Source organism: Lissotriton helveticus, chromosome 2_1 (assembly GCF_964261635.1).
Source record: "Lissotriton helveticus chromosome 2_1, aLisHel1.1, whole genome shotgun sequence".
Taxonomy (NCBI): Eukaryota; Metazoa; Chordata; class Amphibia; order Caudata; family Salamandridae; genus Lissotriton; species Lissotriton helveticus.
The window spans coordinates 847,654,889-847,678,751 of record NC_136059.1 but is presented as its reverse complement, the minus strand read 5'-3'; the positions used below and the strand labels follow the sequence as shown (position 1 = coordinate 847,678,751).

Here is a 23,863-nt window from a genome sequence, read left to right as displayed (position 1 = left end):
GTTTTGCCTGTTCTGAAGCGCACTGACTCTTCTCAGCCACCTGTCTACAGGTTTGTGATTGACCTTAGGGAGGTTAATAAAATTGTCGTGCCACAGTTTCCTGTTGTCCCAGACATTACTGCTTTGCTGACTATGATTCCTGCTTCAGCTGCCTGGTTTTCGGTTATAGATCTGATGAATGCTTTCTTCAGTATTCCAATCGCTGAGGAGAGTAGAGATATTTTGGCTTCTCTTTAGGAGGTCGAAGCTTCCGGTTTAAGCACGCTCCTCAAGGCTATTGCGAAAGTCCTTCCATTTATAGCCAGGCTCTAAAAGCTCAGCTTGATACTCTTGTGCTGCCTGCTGGTACTGCTCTTATCCAGTATGTTGACGATTTGTTGGTGACTGCTGATGATGAGGAAACTTGTAAAGAAGCTACTATCTCTTTGTTGCGACATTTGTCTGACTTGCATCATAAAGTGTCACCTTCGAAGTTGCAGTATTGCCGCCAAGAGGTGACCTACTTAGGTCATCTCTTGTCAAAGGAGGGAAGAAGGTTGACCCCAGAACGAATTCAAGCGAGTGCTCAAATGACTGTGCCTAAAACGCAGAGAGAGGTATGTGCTTTTCTGGGTATCACGTCGTATTGTAGACAGTGGATTCCAAACTTTTCTTTGTTGGCAAAACCTCTGTTGGAATTGACTTGTAAGGATATACCGAACCCTCTTCCTTGGTCTGACTATTGTCAAAAAAGTTTTTCTGAATTGCGTGATGCGTTGCGTTGTGTTCTGCTCCAGTGTTGGGTACTCCTGACTACAGTAAGCCTTTTACACTCTACGTCCACGAGAGAGAGGGTTGTGCATTGTCCGTTTTGACTCAACAATTCGGTGATAAACAGCGTATATGTGCGTATTTCTCATCGACTTTAGATCCGGTAGCTAGAGCATTGCCAAGTTGCTTAAGAGCCACAGCGGCAGCGGCTCTTTCTATCCGACAGTCTGCTGGATTGGTGATGGATAACACGTTGGTTGTGATGGTTCCACATGCAGTGGATACTTTGTTAAATAGAACCAAGACTCAGCACCTTACTAGTGCGAGATTGTCATATACACATCAAGCGGTGTAATGTATTGAATCAAGCGACTTTGTTGTCGATTTCTGTGGACACAGATGGTCAGGAACAGCATGATTGTTTTCTTAGAACGGAGGAGGAAACGAAGGGGAGAGTCGATTTAAAAGATACTCCTCTTTCGGATCCTGATGGTACGCTATGGGTTGATGGGCCATGCTACGAGCTCCCAAATGGTGATACGACCGCGGCATATGCCGTGACGACATTATGTACGATCGTTGAAACTGCACGAGTGAGCTATAATTCGGCGCAAGCAGCAGAGTTGATTGCATTAACAAGAGCGTATATTTTATCTGAGGGAAAGAGAGTGAATGTGTATACCGATAACCAGTACGCGTTTGGTGTAGCACACAGTTTTGGACGCCTGTGGAAAGAAAGAGGATTTCTGAGATCGCATGGGACTAAAATCCAACACGGGCAGTTGGTGAATGAGCTTCTGGAGTCACCTACTTTGCCAAAGCAAGTTGCGATTGTGAAGTGTAGTGCTCATCGGAAGGTTACGGATGATGTTGGTCGTGGTAATGCGTTTGTGGATGAAGTCGCGAAAGAAACAGCGAGAAATTTGATGAGTCGAATGTATGTTGCAGGTCCTGCGAGATGGATTGGTGCAGCTGGAATGTGTGAAGATACGATTGAGAGTGTGAAATCAATCCAGGCTTAAGCCACTGCAAATGAAAAAAGTGTGTGGAGAGAAACTACGGGTAGATTGGATTCGACTGGTTGTTGGGTTGAGTTATCAGAACACCAAAGATGGATGTTGCCGGATGCATATGTGCTTGCGGTGGTTACGATGGCACATTAGTGCGAAAGGAATTTGTAAATTGTTGGCTCCAGTATGGCAGAATGCTGGAATTCCTAAATGTGCCGAGAATGTGGTCAAGAATTGTATGGTGTGTTTGATGTATAATCCAGGTAAGGGAACTCCAACTCCAGCTGGTCACTTTGCGCCTCAGACGTATCCATTCGAGGTTCTGCAATTGGATTTTATCCACATGGAAAGATGCAACAACCTGAAATACGTCCTCGTAGTTGTTTGTGCCTTTTCTAGATGGGTAGAGGCATACCCCCTCAAAGATAATACTGCCTCGTCCACAGCTAACGTCTTGCTCAAAGAATATTTCCCTATGTTTTGGTTGCCAAGGATGGTGTGGAGTGATAACGGAAGTGAGTTCGTGGGGAAGATCATGAAGAGAGTGTGTGAGGGTTTGGGCATAAAACAGAAATTCCATGCTGCGAATCACCCCCAATCAGCTGGATTAGTGGAATGTTACAATGGCGCTTTGAAGCTAATGTTAGCCAAAATTCAGGCGAGTTCTGGCCTCCAATGGCCCGATGCTTTGCCGTTGGCACTTTTGTCAACTAGAATTACAGTGCATTCCCGAATCGGACTTAGTCCGTATGAAATTGTCTTTGGTCGACCGGCAAATGTGTGGGGAGTGCCGAGACCAACAAAGTTTAGTGATATTGATTATCCAGTGTTGGTGAACTATTTGTATGACCGAACGCCTAAATTGCGTGTCTTGCATCAACAGGTTCACGATAACCTGTCACCAGCCTCTGTGGACCCAGGTCACACCTGGTGACTGGGTTCTCGTGAAAAATTTTCAACGGACCAAGAACGACCAGCCCCGCTGGACGGGCCCTCATCAGGTGTTGCTGTCTACAAGGACCTCTGTAAAAGTCTTTGGGACGGTATTGCAGACACCGAGACCGTAAGGTTGCCAAAGTTCACACCGTTCAGCGACGCTGAGTTAGTATGGGGAGGGACTGAGAAAGAGGACAATGATGTCTTACAAGCAGCTATACCTTCATCTTTGAGATTGGACACCCCGAGCCTGAACTGCTATTTCAGAACCAGAAAGAGCTTGGTAAAAACCGTTATAATCTACGACCTAGAAATGATGGACTAATAAGGAGCAAATAATTCCTTTTTTTTTTATTTTAGAACTGCACTCTCTCAGCCAAAAAACTGTTTTGATCTTTTTTTTTCCTTTTCCAACCGCCATTTGGGTTCAGCTGTAGGGTCGCGGTGTAAAGACTTGGGATTGCAGCCGTGTAGACGCAAGGTCGACGGTTCTGGTTGGTCTTAGGGCGTTCCATGGGCTGACAGACGCACTCCTGAGCAGAAGAAAACCAACCGCCGCGAACAGCCCAGTTAGAGGATGGAGTTTTTTGGGATTGAGAAAGCTGCTGAGAAAATGAACTTTAAGATGAAACTATGTAAAATAATGCATAACAAGTACTTTCTGATTACATGTATTCTGATGTTTTTTAGCATGACGTTGACTTTGGTGGGTTGGATTGTCTTTTCTACTCAATTGACTTCTGCATATGTTTCTCAACTTACGACTTTTCCTACTACTACTTCTTTGCATTCTTTTCATATCTTACCCGAACACGAGCAGATTAGAAGGTCAGAGTTTGTACAAAACACATTCATACAGCTACTACACCAACATCAGTTGGTAAAGAACATTACTAATTGTTGGGTGTGTGGTCTTATGCCACATACTACAGATAGAGTTGTTTTCTATCTGGTCCTACCGTTTAGTCAGAATGGGTCGCTATGGGCTTTTCAGATTATGTTCATTTATGCCCTGGAAGTCTATCCTTTGCATTCGATGAGAGATAACTTGAGTAATCAAGCCTTGGTGAAGGGAGTTATGAATATGAGCAGAGATATCGATACGTATAGGACTATTCCCAAGGAAGAGTTATCGGCTTATGTTGGATGGAACACGACAGGATACAGTGTTAGTCTGAGTGAAAAGCAGAAACGAAAGAGATCACCTCCGATTTGGGTCGTACCCCACCGAGGTCAATTCTGTCTACAAGGTAATGGCAAAAATCCGAAAGCTCAGCTGGGGAAGAGTGTTTGTGCTCAGACGTATATTTTTACGTCTCAATCTTCCCGGACGTTTTTGGCAGCTAAAGGCACGTATTTTGTCTGTCACAACAGAGCATATACATGGTTGCCCCCTGATTTTTCAGGAACGTGTTATGTTGGATACTTGTTGCCTCCTACGTATACTGCTGCTGCAGATTACCACAAGACAAGAGTTGTTAGAGGTGTTTTCGATCGGGAAGATACCGCTGGACAGGAAGTGGGAGACTTCAAGGGTTTCTTACCGTTTTGGGGACCTATGGCTAACAGTAGAGGCTTACGGCAATTGACGAGGGTGGTTGAACCCACCATAAACGAAACTGCCGGTGCCCTTACTAATCTGACAGCTGAGCTTCAAGCGGATTGCCTTATGACGTTACAGAATCATATAGTTTTAGACATCATACTAGCGGATCGAGGTGGAGTATGTAAAGTGATCCAATCGAGTTGCTGCGTTTTCATCCCAGATAATGCTCCGACAGTATACGAGGCCATTTCCAAGTTACATAAGATCTCAGAGTCTATACATGTGGACAAAGGAGATTGGTCGTTAACTGAATGGTTTTGGGGACTGTTATCCGTTTGGAGATGGAAGATTCTGATGATCATTGGTGTGGCCTCTAGCAGTTCTTTTCTCGGGTTGTCTTTGTATACAGTGCGGTCGTGCCATATGTGGCCTTTGTGCTACTACGTGTGTCAGGGGACCGCCTGTCTCGAGAGATACACAGAGAAACAAGATAATGCTTCAACAGCACCTTGGTGATCTGATGAGAATTGACATCGACTCGGATATAGACTGAGTAATTGCCTATGTAAGGGCAAAAGGAGGGTCTGAGGTTCCGTGAATTCTGAACCCGTGTTTCTTATGTCATGGTTCCGTTACGATTTTGGTAACAAGGAACCGTAACTGATGGGTTCATCAAGTACGAGTGTTTTTCGCCATGTTACATACGAAGACTCGCAGTGTATTTGAAGATTCTGCTCCGAACCATAGTTATCATTCTGTATAAGGCAGCCATTTTGTGGTTGCCCTCACATAGGGCGATGACTGCGGCTGAATGAGTCTTTAAGACTCGTGCCCTTTTGCTGGGGTTTGTGCTGACTTTTACATGACCCGAAGTGAACTGACCTCGTTGCCTGAAGCCAACCCTGCCGAGCCAGTTCTTGCCCGCTAGCTGATCAGGACTAAAATCAGAGCGCAGGGCATCGTAAAGGTTTACTACACACAAATATGCCTTATCCTACTCTTACCTGTTTCTGTTTCTTTCTTTATGGTCTATTTATGATATGGGTCGTGGCCTTTTTATTATGGGTTCGTTCGGCCTGTCTAAAGAAGAATGTTGGGTTTGTCCGATGATCTATCATGGGCCGAACAATTGAAAAGTGGGTTTTACCGTCATGCGATACTTTTTGTGTGGATACATGTGATTGGACAGTTCGTAAATGTTAGGTATTTGTCTGGAATGTGATTTTTGGCATAAAAGGAATGACTTGCTTTGTAAAATTGAGCAGTCTCCTGAGAACTCATACCGTGATGATTTCTAGGACTTCTGTTACTGGCTGCAGTCAATAAATTCGATCTTTGACGTCACCACGAAGAGTCCCGTGTCTCTGTATTTTAAGACAGGTGAACCCGAAGACTTTGGGCGTGCCCGGGTCCTAAATAACCCGGTTCTTCAGTTCTTGGCTACTGTAAAGCCTAAATACTTCCTGTGGGCAGGGTGGATGGGGACATGAAAATATGCGTCCTCAAGGTCCAGAGTGGCCATGTAATATCCTGGATTGAGGAGCCGAAAAATGTCCTGTAAGGAGACCATCCAAAACGAGAGCTTGATGAGATAGGGGTTTAGCACCCTCAGATCTAAAATAGGGCGCCATTTTTCTATGGTCTTTTGAACGAGAAAGAACCAGGAGTAGAATCCTTCTCCCCGTTGGGATAGAAGGACCGGTTCTATCGCTCCTTTGAGGAGTAATTGGTGCGCTTCTAGCCGTAGAAGATGAAGATGTTTAGATTCGGTGGCATGAGGGGGCTTGGATGGTGGTTGATGTTGAAACTCCAGAGTATGGCCCGACTGAACTATATTCAGAACCCATTGATCTGATGTTATTAGTTGCCAGTTGTGGAAGTATTGGGATATCCTTCCCCCCCACTGGTGTTAGAGGGGAAAAAGGAAGAGCCAACAAGCCGCTACTGGAGCTTAGAGGAATCCCTCCCCTGGTACCCCGGTCGTCCACTGGATGATGAACATGAGAAAGACGACGACTAGCCTTGTCGTTGAGAATATTGCGGCCGGTATGATTGAGAAGGCTGCGAGTAAGGGGAATAGCGCTGCTGCTGATATCCGCCTCTGTAGGGTGGAAGCCTCTACCCCTAGCTCCACGTAAGGGGACTTTGTGGTATTGTAGAATCCAAAGGCATTTTGCAGTTTGTGTCCTTTTTTTATATCCTGCAGCGCATCATCAATGTGCTTCCCAAAGAGTGCCTCACCATCAAAGGGAAGGTCCAGGATCGTATTTTGTACTTCAGGCCAAAACCAAGTAGCACAAAGCCAAGCCGAAGGACTGCTGCTCCCGCTAGGGAACAGAAAGCTGTTGTGGCAATATCCATTGCACAGTCAATTATTTCCAAAGATGTTCTCTCTCCCTCCAGGAGGATCTTCTTAGCTTTCACTTTAGAATCTTACAGCAGCTGGGCCAGATAAGGGGACAGATCACACCATATCTGGTGAGCATACCTTCCGAGAATTGCCAAGGCGTTGGCTGCTCTGACATGTAGGCTAGACATGGAAGAGAACCTCTTCCCGGCTTTATCCAACCATCTGCCCTCTTTATCCGGTGGTATAGTGAGAGAGGCCGCCGGATTTTTTTACTTTCTCTGAGCTGCTTGAGAAATTACGGAATCCAGTTTAGGCTGGCTGACAAGACAAGCTGGGCTATCCTCAGGGGCCTTGCACTTCTTTTCTAGACGAGGAAGAACAAGTATGACTATGGCAGGCGTCTTCATAACCTTGAGCCCTTCATCCCAGATGTGACCCATGATAGGGATAGAGCGGACTGACTTTCTGTATGGTTCTTTAAAGTCATATAAGAAACATTCCGACTGCACAGAAGGTATGGGCAGATTGAAATGCTTTGACGCTCTCTCTATTAGATTAGGAGGGGAATCTGCCGACTCTGGAAAGGCAGAAGCGGGATCCGGAATGATGTAATCACCCCATTCCCTGTCAGGATCCGGGATAGTCGTTGTCCCTTGGTCATCATCAGATGTATCATCCTGGACAGTAACCACCGTTTGTTGCGGTTCAGGTAACTCCTGAAATGAAGTTTGAGGAGGAAGTTGAGGTGTAACCGGAAGAGCAAGTGGAGTAGGTGGCACTTGCGCAGTTTCCTGGGCAGGAGATGGTGTAGGAAATCTCCTCCTGTAATCAGATAGCATGTACTGTCAGTAATGAGGGAAGATGGCATACAGACCATCTCCTGTTGATATTGATCGAGACCTTAATTGGAGCTCATATTGTTGCTGCTCCATGTAGTACTTGTCCGAGTCAGAGTCCTGGTATTTGACATGCAGTTGTGGTGGGCTTACGGCAGCACCGTAAGGACCGTTGTCGTCCTCAGAAAACTCCTCTTCTAAAAGGAGAGCAGGAGGCAGAGGTGTCACTTTCCGGGGAGACGTCACCTCCGTCTTCTTAGAAGGTGGAGAAGAAGAATAAGGCACATAGCTTGTCTTCTTTCAGGTGCCACACCTGGAACAAGTCCTTCCCTCTCCTTTTCACCTCGGTGAGGAGATTTAATGGGACTACGCCTGTCAGACCTATGAGAGGTTTTTAGGTCTCGGCTAGCGCAGGCTGCGCATGCGCAGTCTCGCTTGCGAGATCTCATGTCTTTGAGTAGGGAGGCTTGAACCCGCCCCTCTTTTCCATTGGCTGGCTGCCTAAAAGGCGGCCAGCCATTGGAGAAGAGGGTTCTGTGATATCAATTTTGGTAGCTAAGCCCCGTCCGTTTCGGATTGAGGGGCGTGTTTTTTTTCCTTTCTTTCTCTCCTCGAAAAACACGCCCCTCAATCCGAAAAGGACGGGGCTTACAGAGCACGGCGAGCGCTTGTCTGTCCTTCGGGCTCGGCTTGTTATTATTTACTGTTCTCTGGCTTGGAAAAAGAAAATGTGCATCCCCTAGTGGAGCACATAGTGTAGGTGACACCCTCCAAATGGGGATGAATTGACTGAGCGATTCTACAACTCCACCTAGAAAGCAACCCAGTTTCAGGACAGAAGAGGCTGAGCTCCAGCTTCAAATTTGCCTTAGCGCCTGTTTTAAGCCAGTATCTTTCTGACGGTACATAAACAACATTTTTAACCCCACCAACCATCACCCCATCCATACGCACCTCTCCTCGGGCACTCTTCCAGGCGACTACGAGGAATGCTTTTAGCTCCGCCCCTTCCGGACTAAACTGCCTCTCTCGCTTTCAATGGCGGTGCGTTCCAAGCCTCGCTCTGAGGTCTCTTCGTTGCACTAACGGGCCTGGAGCGGGACGTACACGTACACGTGTACAGAGGATAACAGTAGTTTTAAAGTCAGTTCATAGATGTTACCCTTATATCCCTCACCGCTTGCACATCAAGGACACCAACGTCAGAAAAATGCTGGAGTTGGGGTGGAGGCAATGGATTCTAATCCACATACTCAGACTGCACCAGTATTCAAACCTATTGGGAAGAGGTGCTAGGAGTCATTTAGAAAAACACTAGACTGCAAATTCCTCAACTGTAGAGGGTATACTGCTGGGATAGACCAAATATCAAATGGGGAGAGGAGTTGGCCTAACGACTAGGGCGCTCGACCTCGGACCTGGGGATCTGGGTTCGAGTCTCGGTAACGACGCCAAAAAACCTCCTGTGATTCTGGGCAAATCACTTAATCTCCCCGTGCCTAAAATGAATGTGTGTCCGTCCTCATGTAACGTAACTGGTGCTATGTAAAGCGCTCTGATACCTGATTCGGTTCGGGTCTAGTTCGCGCTATATAAAAAAAACTCTGAAAAAAAAATGTGGTCTAAACAAGATGACTGGTAAAATATACTGCTTTTGACAGCTAAACTGGACTATTAGCAAAATGGAAAACAACCTTGGAACCACACATATTAAACTGGTACTGTAAGTTATGGAAAGTCATAGGCATGGAAAAAAATAATAGCTCACCACACTAGATGCATGTGTAGTTGCGCACAGCTCTTGGACTATTTCACAGCGGACTACTGAAAATAAATCTTTGACTATTACAAACATTGTCTCTGTAATACATTGTAGAAGATTAACTGTGTAGACTAAAGATGGAGATATGACGCAAGGACTATTGGGATCACTCTTGTAAGAGGCAGTGGGATATATGCTGTTGGAGTGCAGAAGAATTGTTATTACTTTTGTTTCAAGAAGAATTTGTTCTTAGATTATTTCTCAACTAAAATTACTGTAACATACATTCGGATCCCTTATTGAAAACTTCATAAAACATCTTTGACAGAGCTTGAGCCCCAAGATCTTAGGGGGAAATGCATTTGACCTAGCTGCTATTAGCCACTGAGGAATTTATTCGGTCAAACACCAAAGAGCGCTTCAGATCCGTCACTATGCCGCAACAAAAAAAAGGAAACAACGCCTGCTTGTCACAGAGCTCCATATATACCCTAAATAATCATCCAATTTGGATGAAGCTATTTGATGTCATCTAGAGGAGCTCCAGGAGAGGTACAGTTGAGGGAAATGTTTTAGATTCAGCCTCTTGACTGGAGCTGAGAAATGTGTGTGAAGAAGGGCCTATGAGAATAATTCATTTTGTGTGAAGAATGGTGACACACAGCCTGTGACATGCATTATTTATGCATGGGTTCTACATTACACAAATGGATAGGTAAAACTACGAATGTCATAATATTATAACTTTTTGATAATAAGACTAAAGAGTCTAAACCACAACTCCTATAACTACAACTCAAATCACAAGAGATGAGCACTGTGTCCCAGCCATCCAACAGTCCAACTGAATTGCTGGGTAGGTCCACGGCAATCCTCTCGGATACAGGTGTCTTTGCATACTACTACAGGCTTACATACATTGATACTACTTATTACACAATAGCTTGCATAACCACGCTATGGATACTAACTTAATATTTAACAGTGATATTCAAGAGAAACGTTTAAATATAAACAGATCCACTTAAAGATCGCAAAACTTCTCTCTGCTATGGGTAGAAGGAAATTGAGGAATACATTTGACACTTTAACAATCAAAATGAAAAACAATTAAACAGACAATATCTGTGATTTTGGTTGGAAGATCCAGTGAGAATTTCAATACCATCATAAAAGTAAGACATTGAAATAATTCATTAAAATTGCTGCAAATAGCAAATACCAGGCAAGGATTTTTCCCCAATAATGAAAGCCACTGACTTAGGGTTAGAACGTAATGGAAGGCAACGCTTCGAGTCTTGTTTAGGACTTCAGGTGTAAACAAGACGCAATTGGTGTCAAAGTTATATATACACACACTCTAAATCAAAATTACATTTCAATAGCCACATGGGTGGGTTATTGAATGGAATGTGTTATCTAATATAACTGTTACCTGGAAAGTTTTCACAAAGTACTTCTATTGGTGTTGATCTTTTTGTGTCTCCAATTTTCTGATACCTTTCTTTTAACGTATCTGCCTGTGAGAGGGAAAAATCGTTTTTTTAAGAGCTACAGGTCTCAAGCAAAACGCAATATTTCTATTTGTGATCTTGTACTACACTTAATGCAGTGTTGTGTGGCTGCATCCATACACTAGAAAAGTTACAGTTAAAGGAAAGGCAATAATACATGGATGGAAGAAAAAATAAAATAAAAAGTCAATATTGAAATAAGAACGTCACTTGAATTTAAAAACTCCATTAATTGAAATTGTTAATTCTGTTCTGGGCACAAAAGCACACCTAAACAGCATATGTAACGGCATTCTGCTAGCGCAGTTCATGGTTATAGGTTTTTAAATAGTGTCTTATTATTTGGCACAAGAACATTCCACAGTTGTGCAGAAACAAAGTGGAATGGTACTTTGGAACCCATAACAGACTGCAAATTTGTGAAGTCAATAAAAAAAACACTTACGTTGACCATGAACATGGCAGTCATCTCTCAGTGAGGCTCCGGGCGAGCGATGTGCCAGCGTGACTGAGACCCAGAAAAGGGGAATTGGAGGGGTATGGTACATGCTGATCTTCATAACATGCTATCGGTGATCCCAGTCTCCCCAAATCTACTTCGCTATATTAAAGGCCTTCTTAAGCAACTTTGAATGGCGTAGGGTCCTAACATCGCAGAACGGTAGCTATGCCTCGATTACTCTAGACACAAGCTGGTCGTTGCAGGCACGAACCAAGGTGCACAGAAAGATGAAATGTGAGTAAGTACTGTATAGATGTTTGGATTGGTCTCCAATACAAAGATGAATCAAAACATGAAATATTGAACGCTCTATTACCATCTTCAATGTAAACATTTACAGGTCTAAGGCCGGGAGGCCTGCACATTTCATTCTTGTTGATTTCACACGTTGTGTTTTTCTGAGGCTGTGCATTTTCCCATACACCTGTTGCTAGCTAGTAAATAGTTTGTTATGTATTGGACAACTGACAGTGAGGTTTTAATTGAAGAAGAAAAAGGTGTCAGAATGGGAGAGTTAACTTGTGGGAAGAGCCGCCGGTATCCGGCAGTCTGTCTGGTGTAACAGCTCAAGAATGAAGCCATGCATGGACCAATGTTGTGCTGGAGAAAGAGGGGATTTTATCTGCTTCTAGAGTCTGCAGCAATATGATTGGCATCAGAGAGAGATAATAATCTGTAATGTTGCAAACTACTACCTTGTTGAATAATTATAGTGTGTGCTCCTTAGACTAGTGGGTGAGAAGCTTGCTGATTTCGAACCGAGAGGAGCCTTCTCGCCTCTGCTGATTTCCACTTCCTGAATACAAAGGCGTAATGCCTAAATATCCTTATTCTCTTGCCAGAGATCATTATTTGTTTTTTTTTTAAGCCAACACCTTATTCTAGTTGCCATACCAGCTTAATTTAGATTAGGTGTTTCTTTATGGAACACATTTGTTGCATGTTTTGTATTTTTTACGTAATTCTTTTAAAATTCATTTAAATCTTATCACTTCCTGTGGCTACCATGGACCTCCACTGTTTATGGAAAAGTATGTAAATGATTGGTCCTCTTCACGTCGACAAGAAAAAGTCCACACGAACAGTGGCAGCTTTTGTTTAATTATTATACCTGACATTGGGGGGGCCTGCCAGGCGCCGAAGATGGCGGACGCGTCCTGCTAGCACTCCATGCCTCATCCCCTGATTATCCTGGGCATCCTGCTGTCACGGAGCTCTATCTGGCCCCAGCGCTTACGTGCCATGCCTAATTGAGCTTGCGCTACCAGAGGAGGGTTCTCCGAACCCTGAAATCGTCCGGCTGTGGCCCCGAGAACTGCGGCCTGCTACGTTGTGGAGGCCTAGGCATGGGTGTGGCCGCGCGGCTGACCCGTGCAAGACGATCCTGCTGCCTCCTTGTAAGGGGTGGCCCGCAACACTCCCATGACAGCCCGACGCTGCCGCCTCCTGCCCTGGTGACGCCGCGAGAGTCGGGGGGGCTCCCCGTGCTTTCTGCAGGTCGGAAGTAGCTGCCGGGGAGCTGGTCGTGGGAGGAGCCCAGATCCGGCAGCGTGAGCTGCAGCTGTGGAGACCGCTGACAGCGCTGGAGCAGTCCGGTGGGGCCTTCACGATCGAGGTAGGCCTGTAAGGGGCGAAGGAGGTGCCTTCTGGTGGCAGTGGGGGGCCACAGGGGGTCGGTCGGGCCTTGGGCCTCCTACTAGATAGTGTAAGACATTTGCAATGGAGGAAGACGTGGCCCGGTGACTCTCCACCCTTCATACCCGGATTCCGCACCCACTGGTACGTTTCCTACGATCAGGTGTCTGCGTGGGGTTTACAGAGGAGTTGGCCTAGCTGGGGAGCCAACAGGGGCCGATCGGGCCCGGGGCCTCTCATCATCCTGGAGTTGCAGGCGTCTCACTGCCGTGCGTTGGTTCGCCCGTTGTGCCTCCAGTGTTCTCGACGCCCGGACGCCCGGTGTGGGGAAGGGAAATCAACACGCCATGTCCGGCCCTTGAGAGGTGCATCTGATGGTGAGCTGGAGAGTAGTGGAGTCCAGCACTCATCATTCCTGTTGGACCCCCGCATTCCCCTGCTATCCCAGCTGACAAGTGATCGCAGTGGCGCCCTGCTGTGTACTGCCAACGGAGGGCCCCGTATCATGTGTGGAGACCGTGACGGCTGGGCTGAGACTTGAGACATCTTACCAACCACATTTTGCTAATTATCGTCTGGGACGTTGCCCGGCGGACGCCGACACATATTCTCTTCACAGGGCTGTTCCTCGCCAGGCCCACTGTAGAGGAAGCCCGGTCGTCTTGAGGGCTCCTGTGGTCACTGGCCGAGTGGTGGGGTGCATCGTGGGTTAGCGGGAGGCTGCATCTGGAGAATACGACATTGGTCACAGACGATGACTCTGAGTTGGGGGCGTCGTGGAGACCTAGCGGCCCGGCCTCATTTCCTATGAAGAGAGTTCTGCAGAATGTCATGGGCCGCCTACGCAACAACCCCTCTCGTGATGTGCCTCCAGGGGCCCAGACTGGGACATTAATTATGACCCCTGGATTGACGACTGCGATTATTCCACCTGACATTGCCACCAAACTAGACTCTGTACTGGCAGCAGTTTAACAGATCGGCAACGTCCTGGATCTGACCCGCACATCCTTTGAAGGCCACATGGACACTATCACCTCAGATTTCACACTCCGAGCCGACCAACACAAACTTTCAGACCGACTTCATGATACGGAAACCGCACTAGCAGATCTCCGACCCTGGTCCCAGAATTGCTCCTCCGTACTCCAAGATCCGTTGGATCGAGACTGCACCCTGGAGGACAAGGTGGATGACGCAGAGGGTCGCTCACGCCACAATAATGAACGCGTAGTCAATATCCCTGATGGGCGGAGGGACAAGACCCGGAGACTTTCACGGAGGCCTGGATGAAGGAGCTCGTGTCCCCTGGATCGCTCTCCCCACAATTCGTGGTGGACATGCCCCCTCCTGGGGCACGTCCTCGCCCCTTCCTATTCAGAGTCATGAACTTCAGAGACACTATATTACGGGAGTTAGGCAAACACACCGGCCCTAAGGTGCAAAACCTTTCCTGATTATACAGCTCAGTTGCAAAGGAGACGAGCCACCTTCACTGCCGTCAAAAAACAGCTCCGTGACCTGGACCTTCTCTACTCTTTGCTCTTCTCGGGCCCGCCTGCGAGTTATCAAAGATGGCTCTACAAAATACTTTGACTCCCCCGCTGAGACATGGGAATGGCGTCGGCACCCAAATCATCTGATGAGTCCCGGCCTCGCGAGCGTCCCCGTGGAGGTAGGCGCAGGGGGGGCAAGGCCAAGAACATGGGATATGTAGTGACCATCCCCAGTCCCGACCAAATCAGTTTGGAACATCAGGGGGCCCTTTTGGCAATGGCGGCCTTCCGTCCCGCCAGATCTCCATCCCCGGTCGGATCTGCTACCTTCCCACTCAGATCCGGAGCCCCCGGATCCACACCCAAATGGTCCTTAAATGCGGATTTTAACCCCACTTCAGGGTGTTACCCCACAAACTGCGGATGGCATTATTTGATATTTGATTTACAATCAGGCCGGACTGCCGCACACATTCCAGAAAAGTTTGTTTGTTACTTGCATTTTGTATGATGCCATTTTCACATGCTTTCTTGGGGTATTTGAAGGGGACAGATTATGCATCGTTTACTCCCTCCTACAGGTTCCCTTTTCTCCCCCGAAGTCCAGACATTAATTGACTTGTGACTTGTATTCCTTTTTAGAACACTGTAGTATTTCAGGGCAGGGGTCCCCCCCCCCTTTTATTCTATTTCTGTGATGCCTCATATCCTGCTCTATTGATGCAACTTGAAGGGGACGGTCCTTACAATGACTCCTCATTCGTTGGTCGCACTGTTCTCCCCCCAAAAGTCCACAACAACAGTTCTGTAGCCATTACTTGGCAAGATTGTGTGGGCAGTTCCCCACATTGGGGTTCCGCTCTCTTCCTGTTGCAAGGTTGCTTACGACACCACCTTCTTATTTTTTATCCCCTGTATGAGTTGTCAACCTTACAGACCTGCCACCTCCTCGTCGTCCTCATCCAACGGAGCCCTCCGCACGGGGGGCCTGCAGTATCCGGACTGGACATACTGACCTTAATTGCCTTGAGGACAGACCTTAACGTCCTCAATTGGAATGTCAAGGGCATCCAGACACCTTCTAAGCGATACGCCATTTATGCCTATTTGCAGCATCATAAGACGATTATTGCACTTTTGCAGGAGACACACCTGACGGCCTTGGAAGCCACCCACTTGCGCCAACGTTGGCACGGCCAGATATACAGCACCAATTACTCATCCATTGCTAGAGGGGTGGTGATATGGGTTAAGGCAGGGGTCCCGTGGGAAGAAAAGGAAGTCCTGACAGACTCAATAGGGCGGTATGTCCTGATAGGCGGCACACTGGACGGCCAACCGATTTTATTGGGTTCCCTATATGCCCCCAATGTTGCCCAGGGCACCTTCTTGAGTGATCTCTCATGGATATTGCTCCGATGGAAAGATGTCCCGTGGCTCCTGGGTGGGGATTTTAATGCAGTACTCTATGTCGCCCTTGATCGCTCCTTTCCCCCGCTCACTAATACTACAGCCTCCTCCAGTGCTCGCCTTTTAAGCGCATGGCTGGGTAACTGGGCCCTTTCGGAAGTCTGGCGGGAACAACATCCTCACTCTAGTGTATACTCCTTTTATTCCCCAGTCCATAAGCCACATGTGCACCTTGACCATATACTCGCATCTGCAGCCCTTCTTTCTTTGATACAAGCGACGGATTAGCTCGGTTGGACACACTCCGATCATAACCCCTTGTTGATGCACCTGGCCTGGGAGCGCCACCTCCTCCGGTTCCGACCTGGCGCCTACAGACTGCAGCTTTGCTATATTGCTATATTGAATTCGGATTATAATATCCTGGCGAAGGTCTTGGCTAAGCGGCTAGCTCCGCTAGCCTCTGATCTGGTGCATTCTGACCAGAATGGATTTGTTCCACAATGTAACACGGCCCTGAACCTACTCCGCTACTTTCGGGTGGCGGTATATGACCCAACCATCTGGCCGCACTCCAGTTGCATGGTATTAGACCTTGAGAAGGTCTTTGACTCACTGGCCTGGAATTTTCTATTTGCTGCCCTGGCACGTTTTGGAGTTGGCCCCTACTTCCTCGGCTTAGTACAGTTGTTATACTGTAATCCATCAGTTCGGGTTCGGACGGGCCCATATATTTCAGATCCGATTAGAGTACGACGCGGGACACGGAAGGGATGCCCGTTGTCCCCGCTACTATATGCGCTGGTGGCTCATATCTGCACGCACGTTGATATGGGGATCAAACTAGGCGATGGTATACACACCATTTCGCTTTACGCGGATGACCTGTTAATATACGCATGGGACCTTAAAGATGTTCCCCCTTCCCTTGACTGAGCCCTTACTTAGCCTGTTTGCGCGAGCCTCCGGACTGCAAGTCAACCTGACAAAGTCCATACTCTCCCCATTCCTAGGGGACATCCCGGATCCGGGCTACACACTCGGGGGGGACTCCAGTGGCCTGGTGCACCGATCCTTTTCGTTACCTAGGAGTCCGGGTTTATCGCGCCAAAGCTGACCTCTTGGATGGAAACGTTGTCCGCGCTACCACGGCGATTCGGTCTCCGATGGGGTTCTGGAAAACCCTCCCATTGGCAATCTCTGGTAGAATAGCCCTGGTTAAGATGGTGGTTCTTTCCTGCCTCCTATAATACTTTGCCACTCTGCCCCTCATCATCTCACCCCCTTCTTTAAGTAGTGGGAAAGAGTAGTGCGGGAATTTATATGGGGGACCTCACGCCATAGAGTATCCATGGGAAAACTTTGCCTGCCTACTGAGTTGGGTGGCCACGCGGTGCCCAATTTCGAGCATTACTACCTGGCCTCCCAGCTGCAATGTATTGCCAGGTGGATGTCCTCCCTTTACCTGCTAGACAAGGCCTCTATGCAACCTCCGCTACCACAGACGACCCTTCTCTAGATTTTCAACCCTTGCTCCACACTTAGACCCCCAAATATTTTTCTCCTCACTGTAGCGCACAAATGCTCGGTAGGTGTCTTTTCCTCACTAGGACCACTATCCCATACGCACCCGTCATCCCGCTATTGGGAACTCCACGGGGGACACAACTACACGACGGCGGCAGAGTTACATCACTGGACCTCGCAGGGGATACAGGACGTGGGGGACCTCTTTCAGGAGGGTGTTCTTACTCCATTCCAAGAACTCGTAGCAGGGAAGAATATTCCTCCTGGGCAGTTCTTATTACACAGAACACTCATAGCTACGTTAACATCCAAATGGGGTGCGCTTGCCCAGGAACCTCCCATACACCACAAACGGCAGTACCTTTGCCTGATATGGAGAGGGAAACATCTTAAGCGATGGTTCGCATCTTCACTCCAACAACACACAGAAGCAGATATCACCCGACTTCGACTTCACTGGGAGGGGGCACTGGGTAGGGTGTTTACGGATAGGGAATGGATGGCTGCTCGTGGTGGCCCGACCCGCATTCCCCGGAATCAGCGATTCCGACAGATACAATTTTTCATACTCCATCAGGCCTACCTTACCCCAGCCCACATCAACCGGTACTTCCTCCGCATGGATGAGACTTGCCCCCGCTGCCGGCAGTAAGATGCTGACCTAATACATATGCTTTGGGGGTGCCCAGTCCTGACTGATTATTGGAGTATTGTGACCACTAATCTCATAAGCTGCACCTCCCGCACCATTCCCCCGACCTGGGAAGCCCATGTGTTACACCTCTTGAGCAGAAACAAGAAATACAGAGCTGCCACACAATTCCTAGACCTCGATCTAATAACAGCCAAACGATTGCTTACCAAGCAGTGGAAATCCCCCCTGCCACTGCATCCTCTTGGGTGGCGCAGATCCCTACTCAACTGGGCGAGGGCGGAGGGTGCGGTACTGCGCAGAGATAACCTGCTTGGCATTCGTATGTTCCCCCTGGCACCTCAATGGGATGCGATGGTTTCCAAACTTTCGGGGCAGACATGGAGATGGAATGCCCAATTGCATCTCAGAGGATCATCACTCAGGGTACCCACCCACTGACGTGAATGCGGACTAGCACCGACACTCGGACAGACACCACCCCTATGCCACGGAATCCTGCTACCACTGAGTCTTGGAGATGTTTGGGAGCCCTCCAGCGAATTTAGATATGGCGGCAGGTCTTACACGACTCTTCCCTACCCTTCCTTCGCTTTCGTTGGCCTCATTTTGTTGCGCCCTATGTCCCAGGTTATGTTGAACTGCACTGTTCCTACACTACTCGCATCATACCTGATGTCGAGATCTAGCAGCACCACTTTGTCCTTCTTGAGATATTGCCACAAGCTTTGTTGTAATTAATGCACCCTGCATTTGCATTGTCATGTCGCTATTAATCAAAGTGTACCTTGCGACGGGCAATTAATTCTCTCCCCTTTTTCCCATCTGTTGCATCAGTGCTGCTCTGACTGTAATGTTTTACTGATCAATGTGCAAAACAAACAAAAAAGGTTAATAAAAACGATTTAAACTAAATTATACCCTACATTTGAGATTCGGGAATCTCTGCTCCATCAAGTGGTAGCAGAGTGTCGGCTTTGTCATGAGAGAGAAGGAGCTAGAAAGGACAAACAATTCTAGACCTGAATGGACCTTGATCCAGCCCCTGAAATCCATGGCCCAAATTTGATCAACTGTTTGACGGTTCCAAAAAACTTTGCAGTGGTGGAGGAGTGAGTATTAATTGGGTTGTGTGTCGCAATTGTGTTTGTGGTGATGGTTTCAGACTAGTTGTGTAAACTAACACGTGTTTGATGCTGAGCTGTTTAAGCTGTCATAAGGTTCATCACAGTTCAAGATCCCAGGACAGATAAAAGTGTATTGAGATTTAACTTGCCTGCTATGGTTTGTGTTGTTGGTTTGTGAGGTACCACCGACCTCAATATTGAGAAAGGGACCTGTAACTGTACTAATTGTGATTAGTGCTGGTAGACCCTATTGCACAGAGGGGAAACTTCATTGGTCAGGGTGATTTCCCACTGGTCGAGATTTCATCTGTGTGTGTGCGGAAATTGGAAAGTGTCAATTCAAGCTATTTCTTGTATGAGTGATTGCCTTGAATTCCTTGGCAGAGCAGACAGGAGTTATTTTTTAATTGTGTTTGCGTTAGTGTTTGTAGAAGGTGGCATACGGAAAAATTGTAAAGGAGGGTGAACTGCTATAAGAGTGAAGATTGCTTCAGAGTACCAAGCTGGGATAGGTCGGTTGGTGCAAAGTGTCACGTTGTGATTGGCTGCTGTGTCATCAAGTGTCACGCTGCAATAGGTCCACGAAGAGAAGGAATGTGCTGGGATTGGATGCAAGAAACTGTCTATACTGAATTGTGATTTGGATTAAAATGCTGCTTATTTGAATTGAGAATTGTTCATTATTTTAAATCATTGTAATCATGAAATGTTTCAGAGCCCTTAGAGATTTAATGAGGCGTGATATCCAATACATGCTGTTATTCCCTACCAAATAGAAAGTCATTTACAACAACAAATCGCACTTCTTCACCACGCCAGAGGAGACATGGTGCTCGCTTGAAGAACAACTTCAACTTCACCCACCACAAAGAGTAGACCAGCTACAACCAGTGAGGAACAGACTGGGAGCGAGGGCGAAACTCTGGATATCGGCCAATAGGAAGTGAAATCGGTCCAGAAGAGGAAGGAGTGTGTCGCTGGGCCAGTCCAACATGGACACACTGATGGGTGGTCGCTCTTTAGCCTCTGATGAAGACACTCAAGGGCAGGGGAGTTAGAGGTATATTGTGAGGGGAGGGAGGATGTTGTGCTGACCACGTTTCTGAAGCCAAACTGTCAGAAGCCAGTCAAAGAGTTGAATATTGAGGATATTGGCAATTAAATCCTGGAGGGAGTGTGCGACAGAATGGGGGAGGGGCGCTGAGTAGGCTGGAGGGAAAGGTTAAGAGTCCATGGCCCAGGAGGAAGGAATTTCAAACGCGCAAATACCATCATTATCTCTAGGGGGGAAGGAACTAGAGGCCTACTACCAGCTACCCAAATGACTCTTGAAGCGTGGTGCAGTGCTATCACCTGTCTGGGATAGAAACAAAAGATAAACCAGGGAAACTCCACTGTGGGTGGGACGACACCTTAAAGAAAAAGGGAAATTAAATGGGTTCGCAACCTGGAACCATATTGGCATTTCCAAGGTGAGTGATCTGATTAAAAGGGGCATTTTATTGCCCGTTTCGTCCCTCCAGAAGGAATTTCAGCTCCACGATAGACAACACCATTTACAGCTATCCTATGCCTGGAAAGCAGGAAATATCCCTTCATACCTACCAGAGTATGCTCCCCTAGAGGGTAGGCTGTTGATGGGTGAATTGCTGGAGAAAGCAGTCTCTTACATCTATAAAACCATTAACAATAATGTACCAGACGCCTTACTGACCCTACAGTCCACATGGGAAACTGATGTTGGGTAGCTAGAAGAGCTGATTTGGAAAGCAGCATTAATGTTCCAGCGAGAGGTTGCGATTAAATCTAGACTGCGACTTATCAAGTTCAAAATCCTGCATAGGACTTATGATAGTTCCTGCCTCCAATGAATAAGTAGAGCAGCTTCCCCAAAGTGCCTGCGTTGTGGGTTGAGTCGGGGGGATAACTTCAGCAGAGAGAGTAACATACGGTGTTCATTTAAGTTTCGTAGGGTGTGGGGTGGTTGGGTCACACATTATGGACTTAATCGGTCTGATGACCCTGAAGCTGTGCTGTTATTGCAAAATCATTCATGTGAATTGTTAGATTTGGGGGTCTCTAGTTGGCACAGGTAGGTACTTGTGACAAACAGGGACCCTTGCCTCTAGTCAGGATAAGGGGATTACACTCCTAAATAACCCCTGCTCGCCCCCTTGGTAGCTTGGCAAGAGCAGACAGGCTTATCTCAGAGGCAGTGTGTAAAGCATTTGTGACCATATACAATAACCCAGTGACAACACTACAAATGGACACCACACAAGGTTTATATAAAAAATAAGTATACTTTATATAGAGTTACCACAAGACCAATAAACGACAAAAATCCACAATACTGTACTTTTATATGGTAGTTTTAGCTTAGTTAAGTTCAGTTCTTAAGATGCGACACTTTGCGTCAATGTACCTTAGGATGCGTGGCGCTTCCACAAAAGTAATGTTGCAGCAATGGAAATGCGGCAAAGTTTGGGTGCAAAGAAACAAAGACGACGCTCTCTCCTTGATGCGACATGCTTCCCGATGATGCGGCAGCATCTGCTGAGATATCGTTCCTCATCTCCGGCGATGCAAGATACTTTACAAGATGCGAGCCGCGACCAGCCCTGCGACAAGCTTCCTAGCAATGTGGCGGCGTCTGCGGCGACATCGGTCCTCTCTACTGGCAATGCGAGTTGCTTCCACAACGATGCGAGCCGCCACAGGCCTTGCGACACTCTTCCCGGTGATGCGGCAGCATCTGCGGTGATGTCGATTCTCTTCTCCAGCGATGAGCCGCGACAGGCCCTGCGACATGCTTCTCAGAAATGCGGCTGCATCTGATGCGTCGTCGATCCTTCTCTCCTGCGATGAGCTTCCCGGCGATGCGGCATCTGCTGCGACGTCGATTATCTTTTCCGGTGATGCGGGACGCTTCGTGTTGTGAAGCGGCAGCGTCAGTTCTTCGACATGCTTCTCGATCTTGCATTGCGCTTCCAGCTCCTTGCGACATGCAAATCCCCCACAAAGTCCAGCACAACTGCAGGCACTTCAGGAAGACTTTTGGGGAGCTGGTGGGTGAAGTCTGTTGTCCCTGAGACTTCAGCAGGAGGCAAGCTCTGTTCCAAGTCCTTGGAGATCCTTCACAAGTTGAAAGTAAAGCACACAAAGTTCTTTCTCCTTTCTTTGGCAGTCAGGCAACCACTGCAGGCCAATTCCCCAAGCAGCACTTCAGCTTGGGAATAGTCTCTCCTCAGTTTCTTCAGGTTCCTCTCCTCAGCAAAAGTTTCTTCTTGTAGTCCAAAGTGAACTAATTTCTTGGGATCAGGGTCCCAATAGTTATACCCCAAAATCCTTTGTCCTCAGAGGGCAGAGGGGACTTTGCCCAGTCCAAACCAGCTCTGGAGCACTTTGTTCACTAGACCCCTTCTTTCCTTTCACAGTGCAGGGCAGAAACATCAGACACACCACAGGAGGTGGAGCCAGCATTGTGGAAGGCAAGCACAGCCCTGGAACACTTTGTTGACAGGATTCCTTCTCCCCTTTCAGTGTGCAGGGTAGAGACATCAGACACACCACAGGAGGTGGAGCCAGCATTTTAGGGGGAAGGCCCAGCCCTATTCAGGTCCCAGGTGCAACTCCTCCCTCCCATCTAGATGCAGATCTCTCTATTCACCATCGGGCTGCCCCAGCCGGTCTCCTGAAATCCCCCAGCCCTGTCACTCACAAACTCCAGACAGAGGAATACACAAACTAGCAGAGGCAGGCTTGAAAGTTTAGGCAAGGAAATACCTACTTTCTAAAAGTGGCATTTTCAAACACAGAATAGTAATAACAACTTTACTAAAAGATGTATTTTATTATGCTGAGTTCAGGCATACTAAACTCGTATTTCTACTATGTTCTCTGAGTTAGTTAGGATTATAAAATGTAACAATTCTAACAGCCCATTCTGGCCTATTGAGAACAGATAGCCTTACAATAGTGAAAAACGAAAATGGCTGTATTTCACTATTAGGACATGCCACACACACCAGGGCAAGTCCTACCTTATACTTACAATGCACCCTGCCCTTGGCCTACCATAGGGGTGACTGATATGAAGAAAAGGGAAGGTTTAAGGACTGGCAAGTGGGTGCACTTGCCCAGTCAGCATGGCAGTACCAGACTGCACGCAGGCTCTGCAATGACAGACCTTAGACAGATTTTACAAGGCTGCTTCTGTGGGTGGCACAACCAGTGCTGCAGGCCCACTAGCAACATTTGGATTACAAGCCCTGGCCATCCCTGGTGCACTGTACTAGGGTCTGACAAGTAAACCAAACAGTCAATCATGGAGTCACCAATTAATAAATTCATTTACAACAGGGAGCACTTGCACTGTGGCACTGAACAGCAGTGGCACTGTGCCCAAAGCATCTAACACCAGCAAAAAATACACGAGGCAACAGCAATGGAAGGGAGACCCACGCCAATGGGGCCAGGTCTAACATGAATACTTTGAATTGCCATGTCTGCAAATTTGCAGATGTATCTATGTTTTTCCCCCATTCACCACATTCAACATTGTAGAAATATCGGATGTACTATTGTTCTTACACTGTTTCTTTGTTTGCAATTGGCACACATTTGTGCCCTTTTAGTTTTGATCAACAAAACCCAACAGAATCTTTTTTTTTTTTTAATTGGGTTGCTGCTGCATCAATTGCTGCTCCTCATATGCGGACGACACGCAGCTGGCGGTGACACTTAGTGGAGACCCAGAAGTGGAGGCCCCCAGATTCCGAGCTGGACTTGTGGCAGTTGCACGTTGGCT

At 47.3% G+C, this 23,863-nt stretch overlaps 1 protein-coding gene across 8 annotated transcripts in view; it reads right to left on the bottom strand.

Annotated features, from left to right (window-relative positions):
• Positions 1-23,863, bottom strand: part of CSNK1G3 (casein kinase 1 gamma 3) — a 406,194-nt gene that overhangs the window by 178,648 nt on the left and 203,683 nt on the right. For all 8 annotated transcript variants that reach the window (XM_078675581.1, XM_078675582.1, XM_078675576.1 and 5 more), the window contains exon 8: positions 10,626-10,710. In XM_078675581.1, the coding sequence (XP_078531707.1) occupies positions 10,626-10,710 (85 nt within the window). The remainder of the gene's footprint in view (positions 1-10,625; positions 10,711-23,863) is intronic.